This window comes from Balaenoptera ricei, chromosome 18, assembly GCF_028023285.1.
Source record: "Balaenoptera ricei isolate mBalRic1 chromosome 18, mBalRic1.hap2, whole genome shotgun sequence".
Classification (NCBI taxonomy): Eukaryota; Metazoa; Chordata; class Mammalia; order Artiodactyla; family Balaenopteridae; genus Balaenoptera; species Balaenoptera ricei.
Genome location: NC_082656.1, coordinates 80609266 through 80632067, shown reverse-complemented (window position 1 = coordinate 80632067; position 22802 = coordinate 80609266). Strand labels below are relative to the sequence as shown.

Sequence of the window (22802 nt, the reverse complement as noted above, 5' to 3'; positions counted from 1 at the left end):
CTTCTCCCAGACTCCTTTGCAGCTAGGGTCCGCTCGTTCTGCGGCTTCCACCTGTCTGAACTACTGCCCGAGATTTAGAAAGTTGAAGTGGTGGAGGCTGCATTTCTGCTGTGTCTGTGTTTTACCTGGTGAGCATGTCCAGGAGATGTTGGTTTTCTCCAGCACTGAAGGTTCCAGGCTCAGCCACTGACTCTTCCTTGTTGAGTGCCGGGGAATGGGCCTCTTACTGGTTTAGGTGGCAGCAGTTACTGGGAGTCAGTACCTGTAGCAGCAGTTTCTCAATCAGGCTGCAGGCTTCCTGATCAAAGACGTGGCCCTAGCTACAGAGGGAGCCCTGTCCTGTGGAGTGGTTTTAAGGTCATTTCTGGAAGTTCAACTTAGAGTCCCCCCGACAGTGATTTTCCCGCACTGAAGTTATTTTCTGCTTGAACAGCTACACAGGATTCTGTCCTTTGCAACCGAATGCAGACAGACGCACGGTTCATTCATTTTCAGAAGCCCTTGTCTTTACTGGGAGGCTCCTGCCTCGTAATCTCAGGCAGCTCAGCACCCCCTTAAAGGCCAAGGTCACGTTTTACCTCCTCTTGAAAACATTTCTACACTCTTTTTTGGAGCCAAATAAATTCTTTCTTCTTTGTGGTAACGGAGAATTTTGTTAACATGACTAATATTACTATGAGCAAATTATAGCGTAAGTATTTGTTAACTTTCCTTTTCCTTACTTGACTGTGACACGTTTGAGGGCAAGAGATACGGTTTACTCATCTTTGATCCTCTAGTGCCCTGGGTTTGGCATATAGTAGAGTCTCAGTAAACACTGGCAGAAGTGAACTGAAATACACTGAGAGTGAGAGAGTGACTCGGGGTTTCACCCCCTAATAATGTTATTTGTGCTACATCCCAAACAGGGAGGAAAGTCTGGCGGGTACAGATTCAAAAGTGGAAGAATTAACTATAGACGGAAGCTGGATCGGAGATTAAGTGGGACGTGGATGTGAGCATTAAAAGATGGATAAAATTTGACCTTGTGAAGAAGGCAAGGAGGATATTTCCAGCTTGAGTGTGAAGAGGCGTCACGTGTGCGGGGAGGGATCTGCAGGAAAACAGGGAGTGGATTGGAAAAAAGAACCTAAACAGGGGTTTTGCAGAGGAGAGTTGTGGCAGGTAAGCCTTGGAGGAAGTGACAGGGACCAGCTCGGAGAAGCCCGATAGGAGGCTGGCCTCAGGACTGTGACATGTTTTAGACAGATAAGAGTCAGTCCTTGAAGGATTTGAAGAAGGAAGCATGTTTTACAAAGCTGGTTAGGAAATGGAGAGGGATCGGAGAGTTGCTTTCTTCCTTAGGTTTAGGAAAAGTAATTTAATACTAACAACTATATTGAGGGTAAGTAAACTCAGATGTCCAATGTTTGTTTGGATTTTGAAAATATCCCAAATTCCACAGAAGAGCTCTTGTATTAAATCCAGGTCTCTTTTGTTCGTATTATTAAGTTATAAATATGGAAACGTTATGAGAAGAATCATACCGCATGCTTCATCACCCACATTCTGAAGATGTTAAGTCCTTATCAGGCTTAGGAAAGAAACATTTTGTGGGTTGTTCACCCAGTTTCAATTATCAAAACTCTAAAATATCAGAACCTTTAAGGCTTGTTCTTAAGACCTTTGACCCATTAGTGCGTACCATAAATTGCTCAGTTCTCTGAACTCACCCGTCCTGCGTAGTGCATAACGGTGAAAGCTGTGCCTTGGTCTTTGAGGGCGAGGTTCCCGTTCCCATCCTTCATGGGGGAGTAAACTGCATTTGTGTTTGAGGATTCTAGAAGACTGTGTAGCTTTTTGGGAAGACTTGGTTCCATTGACCAAATCATTTGACTTTCTTCATCCAATAAAGAGAGAAATCCAGAAGGCTTCTGCAAGTTAAGAAGAGAGAGTTTTTTCCTTCTATTACTCAATTTGCCATTTTTGTTATTGCTCATGCATACCATTTACAGCCTCACCATGTTCATACAAGCACTGAGAAAATAAATTAGTCTTTATTATCAATACATGTCTATTTTTGTTCATTGCTGTATCCGCACCACCTAGCAAACCTCTGATGTCGTGTTGGTTCTCAGTAGTATTTATTGATTAGAGGAACTGAAAATAAATAAGTGTATTTTAAAGTCATTAAAATGCTGGCGTTGTTAAAATATATATTCTCACCTTAATAAAAATAAAATTTCCAACTACAGAAAAGTTGTATGTTTTCTTTCTGGTATATAGACCTACCTATTTATAGGTAGAAATTCAAGTTTCACCCTATATTTGGTATGTCTTTTCATTTCATTTTGGGGGATATCAAAGAGGAGTTGCAGCAGAAATATCCACTGACATTTCCAGTTCATACTGATGAGGGTCCCACTATTGAAATAACCATTCCAACGATGAGACCCCAAGGACGATAACCCAAGAGACAGAAATAACTTCATTCTGCTGGCTGCAGTTTAGCAGTCAAGGACATAGCAGAAAGCGAGAAGGAGGGTAGTGGGTACCCAAGGCTTCCCATATTCAGGTAAGTATATATTACTGTCAACCCATCTTATAACCTTAAGGAGGTAAACTGTATACTACGTGTGTCATGATGAGGGAGGGCTTTTTGGAGGAAGATAACTTCTTCTGTACTTAAAACAAGGAACGTTGACAAGTTGGTACCAGAAACAAGAACATTGCACATATTCAGAAAATGAATAAAGTTAATTTGTAAGTATACATTTATAAAAATAAAGGGTAGAAAATTATATACTGTTCTCCTCAATAGCTAAATGGTATCAGTTTTAAACACTGTTCAAGTGTTTTAGAAATATTATTGGTGAATCTATATAAAGCCTTATATTAGTAGATAGAGACTGATGTTTGTGTGATAGATTTTTGCTTTTATGATGGCGATATTGAGGCAAAGATTCTTGCTTTGTAAGGTAGGAACAATAAAGATAAGCATAAACACCTGCAGAAATACTAAGATGATATGTACGTATATATATATTTTTTTCTGCCAAGGTTTTCCATATTCAAACTTAGAAATTTGGAGACAAACAAGATTCTGCTGAATTTGTTTTATGGTCTTGCTAGTCTTAGAGTTACTTTATAAAATATTATATTTGTACAATGGGTATTTATAACTACGCCAAGAGGAGAGTTTTAGCGACATAACTGCAGCTGAATATTTTTTATAACAAAATGATCTGATACTTCTTGTCTTTTTAATCAATTGGTAATCCCTCAAATGCCCTTTCAGAGAAAAGGTCGTGTGCTCCTCAATCAACACTGAAAGATTATAAATAAATTAGAAATTGCTGAGTCTGCCATAAAGATATCCTCAAAATAAGGCCCCATGAAAGAAAGTTCTTTGTCTCCAGTATATTTAAATGCATGCATCCTGTAAAGTATCTAATTATATTATGTGAATACCTGGAAAAAAAAATCCAAAACTCCAGTCTGGTTACCAAGAGAATAAGCCGTTTCCATGGTAACTCCCTCTTGTACACATTCTGTTTGCTCCTGTAGAAAAAGCACTTCATTGATATAGTGGTGCATCTTCTCATTGGTCATGTTGACACAGAGCTATTGTGGGGAAAAAGGAAACAATTCACAAGATGATTCGGCATGCAGATTCATGGTTCCAGGACACATTTCAGACCGGTGAAATGTTGACTCAAGAACGGTCAGCACAGTTAGTGTATCTAGATGCCGCACTACAGTCGTCCCCGAGAAGCCAGAGCAAAGAGCTTCACTTGACGCTGTTGACTTCATATGGTCTGATTACGCCGTTGAAGTTGAGCGTGTTAAAAACAACAAGAAGTATAATTACAGTATTAACTTACAAATTTGGGGTCTAAAATATATTTGAGTATTTAAAAAATATTTCCAAAAGGAATATATATTTGGGCTCTTGTCAACAAATATTATATATATATTTCTTTATCCATTCATCTCTTGATGGACACTTAAGTTGCTTCCATATTTCCATATCTTGGCGATTGTAAATAAGGCTACTAAGAACACTGAGATGCAGGTATCTTTCCGAATTAGTGTTTTTGTTTTTTTTCAGATATATACCCAGGAGTGCAATGGCAGGGTCACATGGTAGCTCTATTTTTAGTTTTTTGAGAAATCTCCATACTGCTTTCCAAGGTAGCTGCACCAATTTACATTCCCACCCACAGTGTGGGAGGGCTCCCTTTTCTCCACACCCCACCAACACTTGTTAACAAATGTGTTATTTCTTACAGTTGTAATTTCTTAACTTAAAAATACCTTAAGATATTAGAAAATAAAATAAAATAAAATAACACAAATCTAGCCAAGATGAAGTCTTGCTTTCCCTCTGGGCTATTCTCCTATTTTCTGCTTTTTTTTTCTTTTTTTAATAACAAAAATCTCAAAAGAGTTGTCTTTTCTTCTCTCGAATTCCTGTCCTCCCCACTATTCAAACCACACCAGTACATTTTTGCCATCACTGCTCCACCAAAATGGCTTTTCTAGAAGTCACCAGTGATATGTGCATTTCTAAATCCAGCGTTCAACCCTCCATGTTCATTTTCCTTGACCTCCCAGTGATGTCTACAGCCGATTCCTCTGCTTCCCTGGGGCACTGCCTCCACTGTCTTCCAGGACATCCACTCTCTCAGTTCCTACCTCACTGGCCACCCCTTGTCCATCTCCTTCTCTGACTCCATCCTGGAGTGGTCCAGCGCTCCGCCCAGGGCCTCCTGTCACCCATCTCTATACCCACTACCTTTGTGAGCTCAGGAAGTTTCACAGACCATCCCGTTCCCCCATCTGCACTATGTTATACTAAGTAAAATCCAAAGTCACTTAGAAATATTTAGAATTCTGTAACTCACTGAAAATAATTAAATATGAATAATTTATATAAATCAAAGTTACCAATAAAGCGTTTGTAAATGGAAATCAGATCTCATTTGCAAAGGGAACAATATTTAGGATTATGTTTAATGTGAAATGGGATGTATTTATACAAAGTAAATGCCAAAGCTACTGTAAATCGCACAAGACTGGAACAGTCACCCGAAGAAAGAGAGACCGCCCTGGGTTCCCCTTGTCCATGCGCCCAAATTCTTCCCCGGGTCTGGTATCACCACAACACCTGCTAAGTAGGACTCCTCTCAGACATTCCTGTCCCTCTATGGGGAGCTCATGGCTTCTCTCCTGGACACATAAGAGCAGCCCTTACATTCCAGCTTCCAACCAGCAAGCCAAGTCGCCCCCCATAACCAACACCAGAAATACCCTAATTCTCCATACAGGTGGTCTAGGCCTGCCCCTAAGGGTGTGGCAATTAATAAATTAAGAATAACACATGCATAGTTTTCCATTTTCTCACAGACCTAGCTATTTGGGAGGATGGGAATTTATGAGATTCTAGGGACACGACGAAGTCTTAGAGGGAAATTTTTTCAGAGAAGAAAAGAAGCAACATATTGGAGTGCATGGCATGGGTCAGCACACAGAGGGAGTTCGTCCTGAGGCTGGAATGGTTTGCTGAGAAGTTCTATTCTTTAGTCCTTGCCGGGACCAGAATTTTTTAAGTAGAGGCAGCTCAAACATCTTCAGAAACAGGGTGATTGGAGAACAACAGGATTGCAGACACGGGACTACCCTGATGGAAGCAGAAGTTGGAGACCTGAAAATGTAGAGGCTCTTATGACCTAATCTAGTCATGTTATTTGGATGATGAACATACATCAATATTTCACTATTAATATAATAAGTGGAGAGTACAGTAGAAATATACCAAATACAATATTTAAATAACGTATTTAAATGAGATCTAAATACCATATATTGACACACAAAGAAAAACCAAAATAATTCTTAGCTCCAGGTCAAAAATGATGGCCCAGGGCGACTGCCCTTGTTTCCAATATTTTTTCTTGTTTCTCTGTTTCATAGTAAAAAATGGTTTCTGTAAATTTGGTGACCCGTGAATGTCTGTAGACTGAGTAAGCTTCCATACTGCATTCTATTACAAAATAAGATCTTCTGTTTAAGAAAATTAACAAGAAAGAGGGAAAATTGTTATCTGTATCTCCCTCATTCCCAATTAAATAGCTTGACATAAAACAACCAAAAAAAATGTGTCTGTCCGAATGACCCCTTGATTGTCCCAGCCCTGGCCAGTGCCTGTCTGCAGCAGGTAGACTGCAGTCTGAGGGCCCAGGGAGCTGGGTGTCCAGGGGCCTGGAGGGACCGGTGGTCACTGGGACCTGGTTCCAGCTGTTTAGCTATTTAGCAGGTAGGGGAAGGGGAGGGCTCCAGGGGACTTGTGCTTTCCGGTGACCCCTTGCCCCCTGCCCTGTCTGGTTTCATTCTTATATATAATTAATTAAACCCTCCTTTTTTAAACCCGAAAAAAAAGTTAAAAATAAAATAACTATGCCACATTGCTGCTGTCTTGGAAGTTATGTTAAAACCTGAAGACCTTGAGTGAATTTGTTCAAACTTGCAAAATCCCCCTTTTCTGGCATCGTCTCTTCCTCTACCACTCCATCCACGATCTCTGAAATTTTTTGAATTTTCTTCCTTCTATCTGATTTGGCCAGTGGTTAACCAGAACTTTTCCCCTCTGCTCCCTGACAACTAGATTTCATGAGATATATGCAAAGCTGAAAGTTCTTTAAATTTAAAACTAAATGTTTCCTAAATAAACTCACACTTTTGTGGATCAATTCCCTGAATATAAAAATATTGAAAATATAGTCACTTCATTTGAGAACATACCACATAGGACATTTATCTTTAAATGCTTGATTGTTGAGGCAAAAAGAGTTTGAATACGGACACAGACCCATAAATTCTGCACATGAGAGCTGGCAAAGGAAGGGCTGGAATTCAGTAATTAAATATCATCTGAAACATATTTCCTTCCTTGTACTTGATACAATCTAGCACATTCATCCCCTTGAATTGTCCCATCAAAACTAACTGATATCACATGAAAGGATGCTCAACATCACTAATCATTAGAAAAATGCAAATCAAAACTACAATGAGGTATCACCTCACACTGGTCAGAATGGCCATCATCAAAAAACATACAAACAATAAGTGCTGGAGAGGGTGTGGAGAAAAGGGAACCCTCTTGCACTGTTGGTGGAAATGTAAATTGATACAGCCACTATGGAGAAAAGTATGGAGGTTCCTGAAAAAACTAAAAATAGAACTACCGTACAACCCAGCAATCCCACTACTGGGCATATACCCTGAGAAAACCATAATTCAAAAAGAGTCATGTACCACAATGTTCATTGCAGCACTATTTACAATAGCCAGGACATGGAAGCAACCTAAGTGTCCATCAACAGATGAATGGATAAAGAAGATGTGGCACATATATACAATGGAATATTACTCAGCCATAAAAAGAAATGAAATTGAGTTATTTGTAGTGGGGTGGATGGACCTAGAGTCTGTCATACAGAGTGAAGTAACTCAGAAAGAGAAAAACAAGTATCATATGCTAACACATATACATGGAATCTAAAAAAAAAAAAAAAATGGTTCTGAAGAACCTAGGGGCAGGACAGGAATAAAGATGCAGATGTAGAGAATGGACTTGAGGACACGGGGAGGGGGAAGGGTAAGCTGGGACGAAGTGAGAGAGTAGCACTCACATATAGACACTACCAAATGTAAAATAGATAGCTAGTGGGAAGCAGCCGCATAGCACAGGGAGATCAGCTCGGTGCTTTGTGACCACCTAGAGGGGTGGGATAGGGAGGGTGGGAGGGAGACGCAAGAGGGAAGGGATATGGGGATATACGTATACATATAGCTGATTCACTTTGTTATACAGCAGAAACTAACACAACATTGTAAAGCAATTATACTCCAATAAAGTTGTTAAAAAAAAAAACTAAATGATATCAGTAGATCAAGATCTATATTAATCTTACTTATGGTGTATAAATCTCTAGGAATGATTCTGGAAAGACAAGTCATTTTCTATAAAACTGTGTGGCATCTGTCCCTAGTAGTAGGCCACTGTGAAAGAATACATTTTCTTGTTGCTGTCATTTTAATCATAAATGAAAAACAGAAATTTCTGAAAATTGTTGTTAGGGTAAAAATGAAAAATTTTTTAAAATATTCAATTTGCTTAAAAAATAATATTTTGAGGTGTCCCTCCCATCTAATAATGTGATAAACTCCTTTAGTCCTGAGATAATTTCTTTACCAAAGATTAAGAAATGCTGCAAAGAAATTTCTTCAATTTGGAGTGAAATATTTACAGTAAATGTACAGAAAATAAATGACTCCATTATGAAATGAAACCACTGGAAAAGATTCTCTTTGATTAGATGATACACACAACTGTAATTTTTCAAACTTTTTGACATTAAAATATGCATTGAATCATTTAAGACAACACAAATAGATCTTACATCTCAGCAGTTTGATTTAAAAGTAGTTATGGAAAGTGTGACTAAATGTTATATATTTTGGGAAATAGGTTACTCAAGAAATAAACGGAGAAGCCATGAAAATAACATGATGTCTGTTACTGCAGGAAAAAATAAAAACGTCTGATAAAGGATTCTGAAATAAGACCACCAACGGCTGATTCTCTACTGTAGAAGAAATATCCAAATTATATGACACTTAACCTTTCCCCTCATTTTGAGATGCTCTAATTGAAAATACCTAGGTAGATGTGGAGGTCTCAAACACATTAAATATAATAATTATTATAAAATATATAAATTATATCATATATGACACATAAATTGTAAAATATAATTCTCTTATCATTTTGCATTCAGAATAGACCTCAGCTCTGCAGTTACAAAAATTATTTTTGATGACAACTGACTAAATCATCTTGCTCCTGACTTTATATCTGACCATCTCTGTATATAAACGTGGCTGTAGTGTTTCAACTGACTCAAGCATTTTTATAATAAAAACTAGACATTTTAATTGGTTTTGTTTCCTAATATTTTACTGAACTGAATATTGGCTTCACTGAATTGATCCACTGTTTTAGTAAGAATGGTGATGTCAAGTGTGAATGTGGATAAAGCCGCAGTCATTAGAAAGAGCTGGAAAAGGGCTTCTAGTCTTTTTTTTTTTTTTTTTTTTTCTACTTTTTTTTTTTCCCCCAGGAAGGAAAGTCTAAAGCAGAGTACCAAACTTTGGGTAACAAAAAAATGATTTGGCCTGTGCTTCTGAACAGAGCAACTCAGTTGAATGCTTTCCCGGTCAAAATGATTCATAAAACATAGAGCTTCCCTCCTGAGCTTTACTTTTTAAGTAAAGCTTTATTTTTAAGCTGCAGTGTCCGGTGGGACTTGGTGACATGGGGTGATCCTTACAATATATCTGAACCTTTAATTGTACATTGTGTTCTTTGTATTCTGGGGAGAAAAAAGAAGTCATTTATTAAAAATCCCAAGGAAAAATCCAGCTAGATGTGTACAACTGAGCAGCCTGTGGAGTGATTTTTGGCTTGTAGCTTTTTTGACAGGGGTGCTTCCTGAAACTGAAGGTGGACCTGCATTTCTAAGAGAGGCGAGTGAAGCTGGGTATTAAAGGAAATCACGGGGAGCACACGGAGTTTGAAGTAGACTGTTTTTCAAACTCATTTTGAAGTGAGGCATGCATTAAACTTTTTTACTAAATCAGTTTGCCTTTCCCTGCTCTAAACTGTTCAAAGCACTCACTGTTCGAACAAAAGTTAAAATATAAAAGAAGTGCTAATAGCATGAACTTCAGGAACTGCCAGGAAAGGTAGCTAAGGGGACGAAGGTGGACATACCCTGTGGCAGGCCCCTTGCTGGCAAGTGGAAAAATACATCCCGCCAACCAAATGGTGGCCAAAATCAGGATAAAAACCTGCGCATTCTTGGTTTATTTTCACTGAGCTGTGTTGTGTGTGCATATGCGGGTGTGTTTAAACACCATCAGAGAAAGATAGAATGAAAGATTTGTAAGGCAAATTAGTTTATGTATCTAGAAGCATAAATCTCCATCAATAATTGAGTATATCACTGACTTCAATGCAAAACAACCATTATTTTTACTTTTTAACTCTATCCATCGGAATTATGTTTGGGTTTCATTAAATTCCCACGTATTCCTCAGAGGAGACTTGAATGTGGGTAAAAGGTAGGTATTCATAACGATAATGAACAGTTATTAAGAGCTGTTTAATTAGCATGCGCCTTCTCTGATTAAAATACATGCTTTGTACATTAGGTGCCATTGCTGAGTGGTTTAATAATAAAAATCATGCACCCCTTGAAAACACTCTTTAGTAACAGACTATCATTGCTTATCCAGATGGCCTATCATTTGTATTAATGAAAAAATTAATTTCTTGAGTAAATTTTCACCAACTGTTCTCCCTTTATTTTTATTACTCAGTGAAATTTATCTGAAGCAAAAATATAATAAAGCATGATGTATGCATCACAGAATTAAAGTGGAGATTAATTGAAGCTCACTCCAGTTGAAGACAGAGCTCCAGGCGTTAGACAGGGATTCGAAATCTTACTGAACATTAGAATTAACCGGGAGTTTTTAAAAAAGGCTGATGTCTGGGCCTGACCCCAAACCAATTAAATCAGAGTAGGGCCCAGGCACTGATATATTTTGAAAGCTTTCCAGGCGATTCTAATATGGAGACATGATTGAACACACTGAGATAGACGATGGCATACACAGTCCATTACCTGATTTCCTCATCAGTTTATACACACACACACACACACACACACACACACACACACACACACATGCATATATACACATGATGCATATATCATGCAGTTACACATTAAAGGACATTTGTTCCTGTCCAAAATGTCCTTCAGATATCTGGCCGGTGAGACCTTTGGTCCATGCCAAAAGGTCCTTGATATTTGGTCCTGTCCAAAAACTTTTGGCATAGACTAAATATGCTCAAGGACATTTTGGATAGGACCAAATTTCAAGGACCTTTTCATGTGAACTAAATGTCCTATGGAGGTTTTGGACAAGACCAAATGTCTGCTAACCCATTTTTATCTGATGGGGCAGGAATGAGGTCAGGTTTCAGATATTCGGTATTTCTCAAATATGTTCAGCAGAACATTAACTGCATGAGATGTCAATTACTATTGTCTAAAAAACAACACAACAGAAGCCTGTTAAACACTAAGCCAAGCCAATAGTCTTCTCTGCAGGGGCCCTTTCTGGGGCCTTCATTGTGTCAAGTGTACTCTGCATCTCCAACTTACTTTTTTGAAGAACGCCTCTTTGGGTTTCGAGGCTAATGTATATAGTTTCCCCAACCAGTCAGTCATTCCTGATTTCAGCACCTTATCTATAAAATGGCAGGGGTGGGGGTGATGAGGGAAGAGTATGTCTCCAATCTGTTTCAGCTTTAAAATGCTATAGTGTATTTTGCCTTCCTTGAAATTCCTATTATTGTAGAGCCTTTCTTCTCTCCATCCCTGTTTGGGAAAGGACATGTTCCCTTTCTCCCAGCACCATCTATCTTGACTTGACAGTGAGAAAGGCCACCTCTGCCAGCACTCTGATATTATTCCATAAATACAGGCGCCTGATGCTTGGGGACGGCGGTGTGGCAGGACTGCACCCCTTGCTGGAGTCCTGTGTCGGGAGCCTCATTCCCAGATCCCGGGCCCGGGGCACTGAGGGGACCTGCTTCTGCTCTTGTTTGCTTTTTGGTTTTCCAAAACCAAACTACTTTCCACCCCTTTTTGGTAGATTACTGTTTCTTAAAGGAACCAAACACCCTTTCCTCCCCTGGTTTCTCTTTGAGATTTTTCAAATCAAACTCTGTGCAATAGGTTTTAAGCTAATAGAGGTGGCAGTTACTTCACAGGAATAAAGACACTGGTTTTACACAGATTTAAAAAAAACACTTTCTCTCTCTCCAGCATTTCTTTTAGGGATTCTGTTACTCAGTGCAACATAGATGCATAAAATAAATCCAATATTTTAATGCGTGTAACTCATGCCTATAATCTCCTTTAACATAAAAACCACCACTGTTCAGGGATTTGAGGGACTGACTGAAGGGGTCAGCCAACAATAAACCTACTGGCTAATTTTCTTGCCATATTCTACGTGACAATCTGCTAACGTCAGATTGAAAAATACAAATGCTACTGAAATAATTGTCTTTTTCAAAGAGTTGTCATTATCTAGGATTAAATGCAAAGCCTAGAGATACTGAAAAAAATCACAGACTGCAGAGCCGTGGTCCTGAGGTGTCAAAGGAAGAAAGAAAATGGCACAAAGAGCACTGCTTTGGGACCAGATGGATTTGCATCTGAAGTCCCACGTGGCCCCGCAAAGGCTTCTGGGACGTCCCTTAGCTTTTTGAGAAGGTTGCTGCAGGAGCTAGTGATCATACAAGAAAAGCATCTGACTCGTAGCAGGGGCTCTAGAAATTGTAGCCACTGGTGATTCTTAGCAGAAAACTAAATGGAACCATATTCGTAGCACATCGGGGGCTTTGCATCTGCACAGACACTGCTGTAAAGCTGAGCTTCTTCCTGGCTAGTTGTCATTAAGAGAGCTCAATTCACTCTTCTCTAAAGTGACCTGATACACATTTTCAAATCCATATCTTCTCCCTATTACATTCTGTAACACTTCCTTTTAACCACCCTGGTGCAGGCAGGCCTCAGAGATAGTTCGGGTTTGGTTCCAGAACATGGCAGTAACAGGAATATGGTAATAAAGCGAGTCACATGCATTTTTTGGTTTTCCAGTGCATATAAACGTTATGTTTACACTATACTATAGTCTATTAAGTGTGCAATAGCATTATGTGTGAAACAATGTATATACCTTAATTAAAAAATACGTTATTGCGAAAAAAAAAGTGCTAACCGTCACCTGAGTCCTCAGTGAGTTGTATTAGTAACATCAAAGATCACTGATCACAGATCATCATAACAAATATAAAGTAATGAAAACATCTGAAATATTATGAGATTACTAAAACGTGACAGTAGACTTGCTCGATGAAAGGTTGCCCCCAAACTGTAATTTGTAAAAAATGCAGTGTCTGTGAAGCCCAATAAAGCAAAGTGCAGTAAAAGGAGGTCTGCCTTCACTTTACAAGGAAGAAGATATACCTGCATTCTCTAACTTATTTATTCGGATTAAATAAATGCATTTGGTGAAAAACTCCACTATGGAAAAAAAACAATATCACATAAAATTTATTAAAAGTTCATTGCTTCTATATTTAATAGAATAAATAATATTGTGTCTTAAGAGAAATAAAAAATATATATTTATGAATGGGAAGCAATTAAAGTTTAGAAAATTTATAATAATAATAAATCTTTAAGTCTAACTTTCAAAGAACCTTTGAAACTGGAAATAGTGCAGATCATTGGTTCTGGAAACAGATCTTGGCTCTACATGTCCTTCCCTGAGTTACTTAAATTATCTGAGCCTTGGTTTCTTTAGCTCTAAAATGGTGATATTGTTTAGGTTAAAAGGTTTCAAGAAAAAAATGTCATTAAATGTACAGTTTACATGGTCAAAATTGCTTTCTTCTACTTCATTTTTTATTTCCTCAAAACAAGTTTTCAGAAATTGTTAGCCTGAGGACCTCTAACCACACTATTTTTAAATACAGAATCCAATATTATTATAAGAAGTACATTAAAATAGCATCTCATTACTTAATTACTCTGTATTTTTCTATAGAAACCTGAGTAGCACTATATTGGGGTTCTGCTATGTAAAAAAAAAAAAATTTCCTTATTCAAATTTTTCTTAAACTGTGTTATCAATAGCTTGGTGAGTTCCTGAAAAGATTTCAGAAAATTCAAATCAGAGAGCAGAAAAATGTGTTAAGACAGAGTTAGATATTTAATGTATGCATGATTTGAGAATCTGCATATTTAACAATAAAATATTTTTATATTCATAGATCAATTCATTGAGCAGTAAATAGATCATACTGATACCTAATAGCTATCACTATCAGAACATGAGCTATGATTAAATACTAACATGAGGTATCACCTCTCACCGGTCAGAACGGCCATCATTAAAAAGTCTACAAATAATCAATGCTGGAGAGGGTGTGGAGAAAAGGGAACCCTCCTCCACCATTGGTGGGAATGTAAATTGGTGCAGTCACTATGGAGAACAGTATGGAGGGTCCTTAAAGAACTAAAAATAGAGTTGCCATATGCCACTCCTGGGCATATATCTGGAAAAGACAAAAACTCTAATTTGAAAAGATACATGCACTTAATGTTCACTGCAGCACTATTTACAATAGCCAAGACATGGAAACAACCTAAATGTCCACTGACAGATGAATGGATAAAGAAGATGTGATATATATATATAATGGAATCCCACTCAGCCATAAAAAAGAATGAAATAATGCCATTTGCAGCAACATGGATGGACCTAGAGATTATCATACTAAGTGAAGTAAGTCAGACAGAGAAAGACAAATATTATATGATGTCACTTATATGTGGAATCTAACAAAATAATACAAATGAACTTATTTACAAAACAGAAATAGACTCACAGACATAGAAAACAAACTTACAGTTACCAAAATGGATAGCAGGGTGGAGGGAGGATAAATTAGGAGTTGGGGATTAACAGATACACATTACTATATATAAAATAGGTAAATAACAAGGACCTACTGTAGAGCACAGGGAACTCTACTCAGTATCTTGTATTATAATAACCTAAAATGGAAAATAATCTGAAAAAGAATATATTATATATATATACGTGTGTGTGTGTCTATATATATATATATATATATATATATATATATATATATATATATCTGAATCACTTTGCTGTACACCTGAAATCAACACAACATTGTATAAATTAACTATACTTCAATTAAAAAAAAATACATGGGACTTGCCATACTAGGGATGAAAATAGCAGCCTCTTCCTCATTAAGGTTTTCCTACTCCTTCTCCCAAGATATCCAATTAGAATTGGTCCTTCTCATATTTGTACCCTACCTACCTCACCATAATGTCCGTACATTTCTTAGTGCCTAGTACAGGGTCTGGAACTTGGTATATATACAAAAACTACTTATTGAATGAATGAACCACAGAGTACCCTGATGCAAATGAGCCAGAAAAAATGCATCCTTCTAGGTACCGATAAAACACTTTCTTACAGAGAGCAGAGACCATAGCACTCTCAGTTTTCCTATCTGTAAAATGGAATTATCTACATCAACCGTACATGGTATGAGTTCAACCGATGGTCGTTAATATATTCTTTGATTTATCTTTGTATCATATTTAGGATAGTGATTTCACAGCTAAGGATTTTATGGGGGTTTTTTGAGATTGAGGTTGACACACTATATAATCTTATTTCGTAGAACTTTAGAAGTCAAGGAATCTGGCTTTTCCCAAACCATTGAACACTTAGCCCAAGCCTGTCCTGTTCACCAGGAATTTCCAGGAAATCTCACTCTTTAGAAAAGAATTTGTAAGCAAGGAAATGTTTCAAAGCTTTTACTTTGAACAAATGTGTTCTCTTTCCAAATTCTCGGCAGTCTTATAGCAAATTGTTGATATGCAATTTTACTAGATTCCATAGCTTCAGAAGTTTCATTATATGTAGCTGCATGTTATGCGTCTAGTGGGAAACTGGGGGAAATTATTGAATATTAAATCATTAGTTTCCACTACTTTGTTCTTTATGCCTTTTGTGAAGATCTGTAGTCTGCAGAGCTTGGCGTTTACAACTGTTGGGAGAGAACATATTCTAGCATTTATTAAAATAATATTTATATAATCTCAAAGTTTTCTCATTTATTTTAAATAGCACAGGAATGCATTATTTTTCTGTGCTTTGCTTTACTGTGCTTTGCAGCTACTGTGTGTTTTACAAATTGAAGGTCTGGAGTAACCCTGGGTCGAGCAAGCCGACCAGCGCCATTTTCCCAACAGCATTGCTCATCTCCTGTCTCTGTATCACGTTCTGGTAATCCTTGCAGTATTTCCAACTTTTATTATTATTATTATAGCTGTCATGGTGATGTGTGATCAGTGATCTCTGATGTTTCTACTAAGACTTGCTGAAGGCTCAGAGGACGGTTAGCGTTTTTTAGCAATAAAGTCTTTATAATTAGGGTATGTGCATTTTTTTAGACATAATGCTATTGCACACTTAATAGACTACAGTATAGTGTAAACATAATTTTCATATGCACTAGGAGACCAAAAAATGCACGTGACTAGCTTTATTGCCATATTCCCTTTATTGCTGTGGTCTGGAAACGAACCTGCAGATCTCTGAGGTGTACATGTATACTACGGACAATTTTAAACATATTCAACAGTGAAGAGAATAATGTAATAAACCTCATCTGCCATCAACCAACTTCAACAATTACCACCTCATGGCCAATTCTGCTTTATCCATTTCCATATTACCCTCAAAATTAAATTCATTTGAAGCAATTCTCAGATATTGTGTCATTTAATTGGCAAATATTTTAGTATAATTCTCTAAGCTACAAAGACTTTAAAAAATATATCCATAGTACCTTTATATCACATAATTTCTATCAAGGATAATTTTTTAATTTTGTCAAATATCCAGATTTCACATTACACTAATTAACTCATCATTTTTTACACTTAAGCAAATCAGGATCCACATAATGTCCATACATTTAACTGGTTTCTATGTCTCTTAGATCTCTTTCAATCTACCAGGCACCTTGTTCTTTTACATTTTTATCCTTGCATTTTATATGTTGAAGAAATCAGGTCATTTGTCCTGTACCGTCTCTCACAGTCTGGAGTTTTCAGAGTGAATTCTTGTGGTTTAGTTTATCATGTTTCTCTGTCCTCAGTTTCTGTTAATTAGTAGTTACATCAATACCTTTCATTATATTCAGGTTTCCTCCTTTCCTTCCTCCTTCTTTCCTCCCTCCCTCCCTCCTTCCCTCCCTCCCTCCCTTTCTTCCTTCCTTCTTTTCTTTCTTTCTTGACAAGAACACTTGATATGCATCTGGTATATTGTCACCCTTCTTGTAATGTTAGCTGTGATTGATATTCATTGCATAGATTCATTACTTCTTAGGAGCTGTAGAACTGACTTGCTCTAATTCTGTCACTCATTCTTCATTTATTTGTAGTGAGACCACATCAGGTTATATTTATAAATTAACTTAGGGAGAATCAGGATCTTTGTGCTATCAAGCCTTTCTAGGAATACAGAATATCTTTCCACTTTTAACTGTAATTATGCAACCTTCAGGAGTATTTTAGCCCTCATTTAGGCTATTTACTAATTTTCGACTATGTAAATGTTTTCTTCTTTTCCTCTATGTCTTCTGATAAACTATTTTAAGAACATATAAAAGTCTTCTGCATGCTGATTTACAACTGGCTACTTTATCAAATTCTCACATTGTGTGTAGTAATGTTTCATTCTTTCTTTTCAGCTTTCTAAATATTAAGTCTCTGGAACTAAAAGTATTTTTGCCTCTCCTTCCCACATTGTGCCTTGAATCGCTTTCACTTTTCTAACATCATTGGCACTGCGATGTGTAAGGGAACTTTTGTCTTGGTTATTTTCTTTCTGATTATCAAGCATCATAAATGGAATTCCCTGGCTGTGTCAAGTTGAAGAGTTGATCAGAGAGGCTTTTCTTTTAGGGGCTTAGGAGGTATGTTTATAGCGCTAGATACATCATAAAGGAAATGAGAATTCATGAGATGTAAGTATCACATGGCAGAGAGGACCTGGTAATGATGTAATTACATAACTAATCAGGGCGATAGATTCAGAGCCTCCCGAATTGTACTTTGGAGCTCAGATAATCTAGCGCCCCCTCCATTGAAGCATCAAACTGCTGTTGAGTTATATATTATATTTTTTACTCTAAAAAGTATCTTTTTATAATATATAAATTAGTTCTGAATAGAAATGACTTATTAAAAGTCAGAGAAAACAGGACTAGCATTTCCTATGAGCTGAAACAAATTCTCATTTAAAGTATCACAAGCTTCCATCTAATGATTTAGAGCTACTTGGGCAAACTGAGGTTGGACATGCTGATGCTTTGGAGTGTTTCTTAGTATCTCCTCAGATTGTCCCTGTTCGCCAAATTTCTTACGGATGAATGATTGTCAAGCAGTATACATTTATTCCTGAGCAAGAAAAGCCCCTAGCAAATCCACTAAAGGTTTTTTCCTTATGAGTTTACTCTTTAAATTTCAGTTGAAACGCATTTGTTAAGCTCGTATTATATACACAATGTGGTACCACACCCAGCTGCAGCCCTGTGGGCGTGGACGTTCTAGTGAATAGCCGATAGGTCAATAAGCTCGAAACAGAAGAGAACAGATACTTATAAATGCACTAATATTCTTCTGGGTTTGATTCTGAATATAATACTGATCTGCTAATCAGTCTGTTGCAAGTTTTCAGTGGAATAAGAAATAAGGAAGTTCACCATTCTATTAGCAACTCAAGAATCTAGAATGTATCATTCAAACCAATGGCCTTTAAAAAGCTCACAGGCAAATTTAGGAATTTGCTAAATACCCTGTAAGATGAGATTTGGACTAACCACAAAGAAAATAATTTTATCCTTCTAAATGGTTCCTGGGTATATTGCGCCCAATAATTAAGCAAACCTGTTAAACGTGCGTGACAAACCTGCCAAGCAAACTAAAGGTACATCTTTAAAAATATTTATTGTTTTTGTAATTAAGGTCTAAAAATTGGTCTTGAGCTTTTACCCATAAGTACCTAAAACTAGCTCTTAGTATTTAACAGAGACTTGTTCTTTAGATTTGAAAAATCGAAAATCTAAAATGCCATTCTTTGTTAATAAAAATCTCAGGCCATGAATACATTCTAAAATATATAATTAAAATATTTAACAGCAAGAAAGAATGATAAGGGGTATATGTAATTATAGTAAATAAGTAAGTTTTAATAAGGAGATAACGTAAATGTTTTGCACATTTCAGCTGCCAGCGCAGACTTGATAGATACTGAGTCTGGGTTTGGAGGAGGAGGCTGGGAGCCCAGCCCTCGCAGACACCCTCCCACTTGTGATTTCTGCGTGTCACTTAACCGGGAGATGCAGAAACCGTGAGTCTCACTACAGACCCGAGCCTGCATGTTTTCTAAGGCAAAAATGTAAGGAATCAATAAGACGGCCAGACAACATTCAAACACTTGTACTGAGAAATCCGTCACCAGAAGCAGCCTGCAGACCTATGATTCTTGTTGGACATCCTGCTGGTGACTCTTTTAACTGCCCTCTTCCTTATGTTCATCGCTATTTTTCTTAATAATAAGCAATAAGTAAATAGAACCACAAAGTCCTCCCTTTTCCATTAATCCATGGACACAGAATCATGAAGGGAGAAGAAATCTCTGGTCTCATTGTTCTTATTTTAGGCGAGACTTTCTGTAAAGTTTTGTAGAGAAAGGATTCACAATGATTCACCCTAGATTAAGTGAGTCGGCATGATTAAGATCTACTCAGAGGACCCTGAACCACTTTTTTAGGGGAAAAAAGGCCAAATCTGAAAAGGTTTTCAGGTGTTCCCATTGACAGCAGCGAAGGTAGCTACCCACCATTTCTTACATGTGTACAGTGAGATGGAAAATGACACCAGAACCTCTATAACAGTCATCTTGTTCACTCTCACAGCTCCGTAGGTCTATTACCATCTTGATTTTACAGATAAGGAACCAAAGCTCATTATAGATTCTTCATCTTGGCCAGGAGAGCTCTGCTAGTACAAGTCACAGAACTGGGTTTCAACCTCATTCTATTTAATTCCTTACCCAGTGCCAGTAACCAACCTAAACACTGCATACTTGAAATTCTTCATGTAATTTAATGCAGCATGGTTTTCTCTCTTTCCACCTGTACCATCTTACAGGTTTAGTTTTCCTTCTCTGCTAAAGCAACTTTTATTTCTACCCTTAACACTTAATTTTTAGATATACTTAATTCGATTAAACTATTCGTACTATACTATTAAGATACCTAAAGAATTTAGTGCTTTTACAAGTGCCCTAAATTGTAAATAGATTAAAAATAATCAACACCTCTTTAATGTATTTTTATGAGTTGGCCATAGTCATATGTACGCATGTCAGGTAAAGTTGAAACTACAAATAAGAGCATTTATCATGAGAAAGTATTTCCATCCTGATTTTTGGCTGGAGTTTCTAAAGCCCTTCAAACTGATTTCAAACAGAGACACCCTCCGAGTCTCTGACCCTGCTGAAATGGCATTTCCATAAGCACAACTCTGGTTTCATCTAACGCCATCTTTTAAAACAAGTGCTTCTGTTTAAAAAAATAAAAAAGGATTATGCCAGTTTACAAGACCACATAAAAATGATGACTATGTCAACAAACCAGGGACATTAATTTAAAACAGGACTTCAGAGTCCTTATTTCCTTATTTTAATTACATATTCCCAAGAAATAGTGCAAATAGTCTTTATTGAATTAAAAAGAGATACCTTATTAGTTGAAAAAACCATTCAAGTTAACAAAATTTCAAAAGAAACCCACTTACTTGTTCAAATTCATTCTTTTGAAATTCTTCAAAACCAAAGATGTCCAATATTCCAATATCCCATGTCTGCGAGCTGAAATGGAAGAGGACACAGTGAACAGGCATCCTTAACGCTTCTCATTGCTACTTTGGGTTGGAGAAATCCAGCCACGTAGCGTGTCACTGACAACTTGAAGTAAAAACACAAATGATTATCTTAATCTGGTGGAAAACTGAAAATTAGGAAGAAAAAGTGTTCTTTTAATGCTCTGATTCAAACACAGACTCATTAACAAAAATGCATTGATTCCTAAGTATAAAATGTAATGATATATGGGTAGTTTAACATTTACTTCTCTGAAAGTCTCTGTGTCTGTCTCCTTCAAATAGACCTGCTATCTCTGAAGGAATTTGGACCGACCTGTTAAGTGGGTCTCACCAGCAGTAAATCAAGCAACTTCTCCATTACACATAAGTACAATACAAGTCAAGTCACAATTAAGCCATGTGCATGTTTTTTGATAGATCAGTTTGAGCCACTCCAAAACTTATGATTTTCCTAAAGGAGTCCTTATAAATAAAGAACAATGAAGATCATGAAACTTGGGTGCAAGATGGAAAGAAATCTATCTAAGTAATGACTTCTCTCTTCCATGTAAACTATCGCTCTTGGAATTTGCTACAGTCTTGGATGGTCAAATCACAGATGTCGGAACACACACAGTTAAGTGAGGAAAGGAGGAATGAAACCTCATGTGACCCGGGAACCCTGACAACCTGGATTCTGTGGGGATATGGGAGCAGCACGGGGGTGTGTGCACGAGGTGCTTCTTGCAAAGAAAGCCCCAGATGATTCTGAAACGCTGGTCACCCCACCCCTCCCACGTCTCTGGTCTAGCGCGTCACCAGGAGGACTGCTGTCTGCATTTTCTGCCAGTGGAAGTGATGATCCCTCACCACGATGGTGCTCGTTGTTTCATTACCAGGCTCCCTGCTGGTGCAGATGTTCTGCTGTTGTTTCCACTAAATTTGATGTATCCAAACTGCAGACCCCCTTGGCCACCAACTCCCTTTTTGTACCTATATTGTGTTTTCGCAATCAGGATGTAATCACAATACTTTAGGGGCTATAATTTGTCACTTACATGGCCACTTTTTTCTTTAAAAAAAGGCAAACTAATGATTCTGTGATATCCTTTCCCTAAGATTATTTGTTGTAGATGGTACAAAATATGAGCTTCATAAGTAGGAAAGAGAGCATTTTAAAAGCCCTTCATATAAACGTCACATGGCAAAGAGTATAAGTCAGTGAGGGGAGGAAAGAATCATTCATTGGATGTCTCTAGGTAACTGATTCAGTATTTTAGAAGAAAAAAATAAAGTTAGCTTTGTATCTCACCCTGTGTGGCCAAATAAACTCTACATGGATTAGAGAGCCAAATGTTAGAACCAGAAACTGTAAACATGTACAGGAAAACAAATGTGATCATTTTTTTCTTCTTTCAGTTCTGGGAAACGTCAAAAGAAAATATTCAAAAGTATGATTATGCAAAGACTAAATCCTTTTGCAGGATAAACCGTATAAATAAAATTAAGTTCTGTTAGAGGTGTTATTTAAAAATGCATTGTCTCCTTCATTTTCATAGATTTTTCTCAATCTACTAGACTATGTGTCCAGTCATACATCGTCTTCCATCCACCCACGCCTCTTCCCATCCCACCATCTTTATAATGTGCACAAAAAGACATCGGGAATGATGTTCACTCAGTGGGAACCATGGTGCTGAGGTTCAGGCTGATTTGTTGCTTTGTTGTGTGTGTGTGTGTGTGTTTTCCATGTAATGAGCTGCATCGTTTCACTTGTAGGAGCCTAGTGATGAAGGCTGTCAAGTTCTGGAGTTGTTCCGTCTTGGTAGGAATCCTGATTCAAACACTTTTTAGTTGGATAACTTTGGGCAAGTTACTTAAATTTTCTGACCTGCAGTTTCATCATTTATAAAACTAAGATAACAAGTCACATTTATCCACCTAGATATTTGCTACAGTTAGAAGTGATGTAAAGAAAGTTCTAGGATAATAGCTGGTACACAGTGTGTCTCCAATCACTGAAAGTTGCTTTTAAAAATAGTTGTTTAAACTTGCTATAGAAATAAAGAGGGTGGCTAAGAGTAGAAATATAAATGGCTAATAGGCATATTAAAATGTCAATCT

General features: G+C 37.4%; 1 protein-coding gene across 2 annotated transcripts in view; it reads right to left on the bottom strand.

The window, feature by feature from the left end:
- Nucleotides 1-22802, bottom strand: part of MYO16 (myosin XVI) — a 554921-nt gene that overhangs the window by 155598 nt on the left and 376521 nt on the right. For both annotated transcript variants that reach the window (XM_059902572.1, XM_059902571.1), the window contains exons 21-23: nucleotides 20613-20685; nucleotides 3451-3603; nucleotides 1713-1913 (exon numbers count right to left, since the gene is read on the bottom strand). In XM_059902572.1, coding sequence (XP_059758555.1) covers nucleotides 1713-1913; nucleotides 3451-3603; nucleotides 20613-20685 — 427 coding nt within the window. The remainder of the gene's footprint in view (nucleotides 1-1712; nucleotides 1914-3450; nucleotides 3604-20612; nucleotides 20686-22802) is intronic.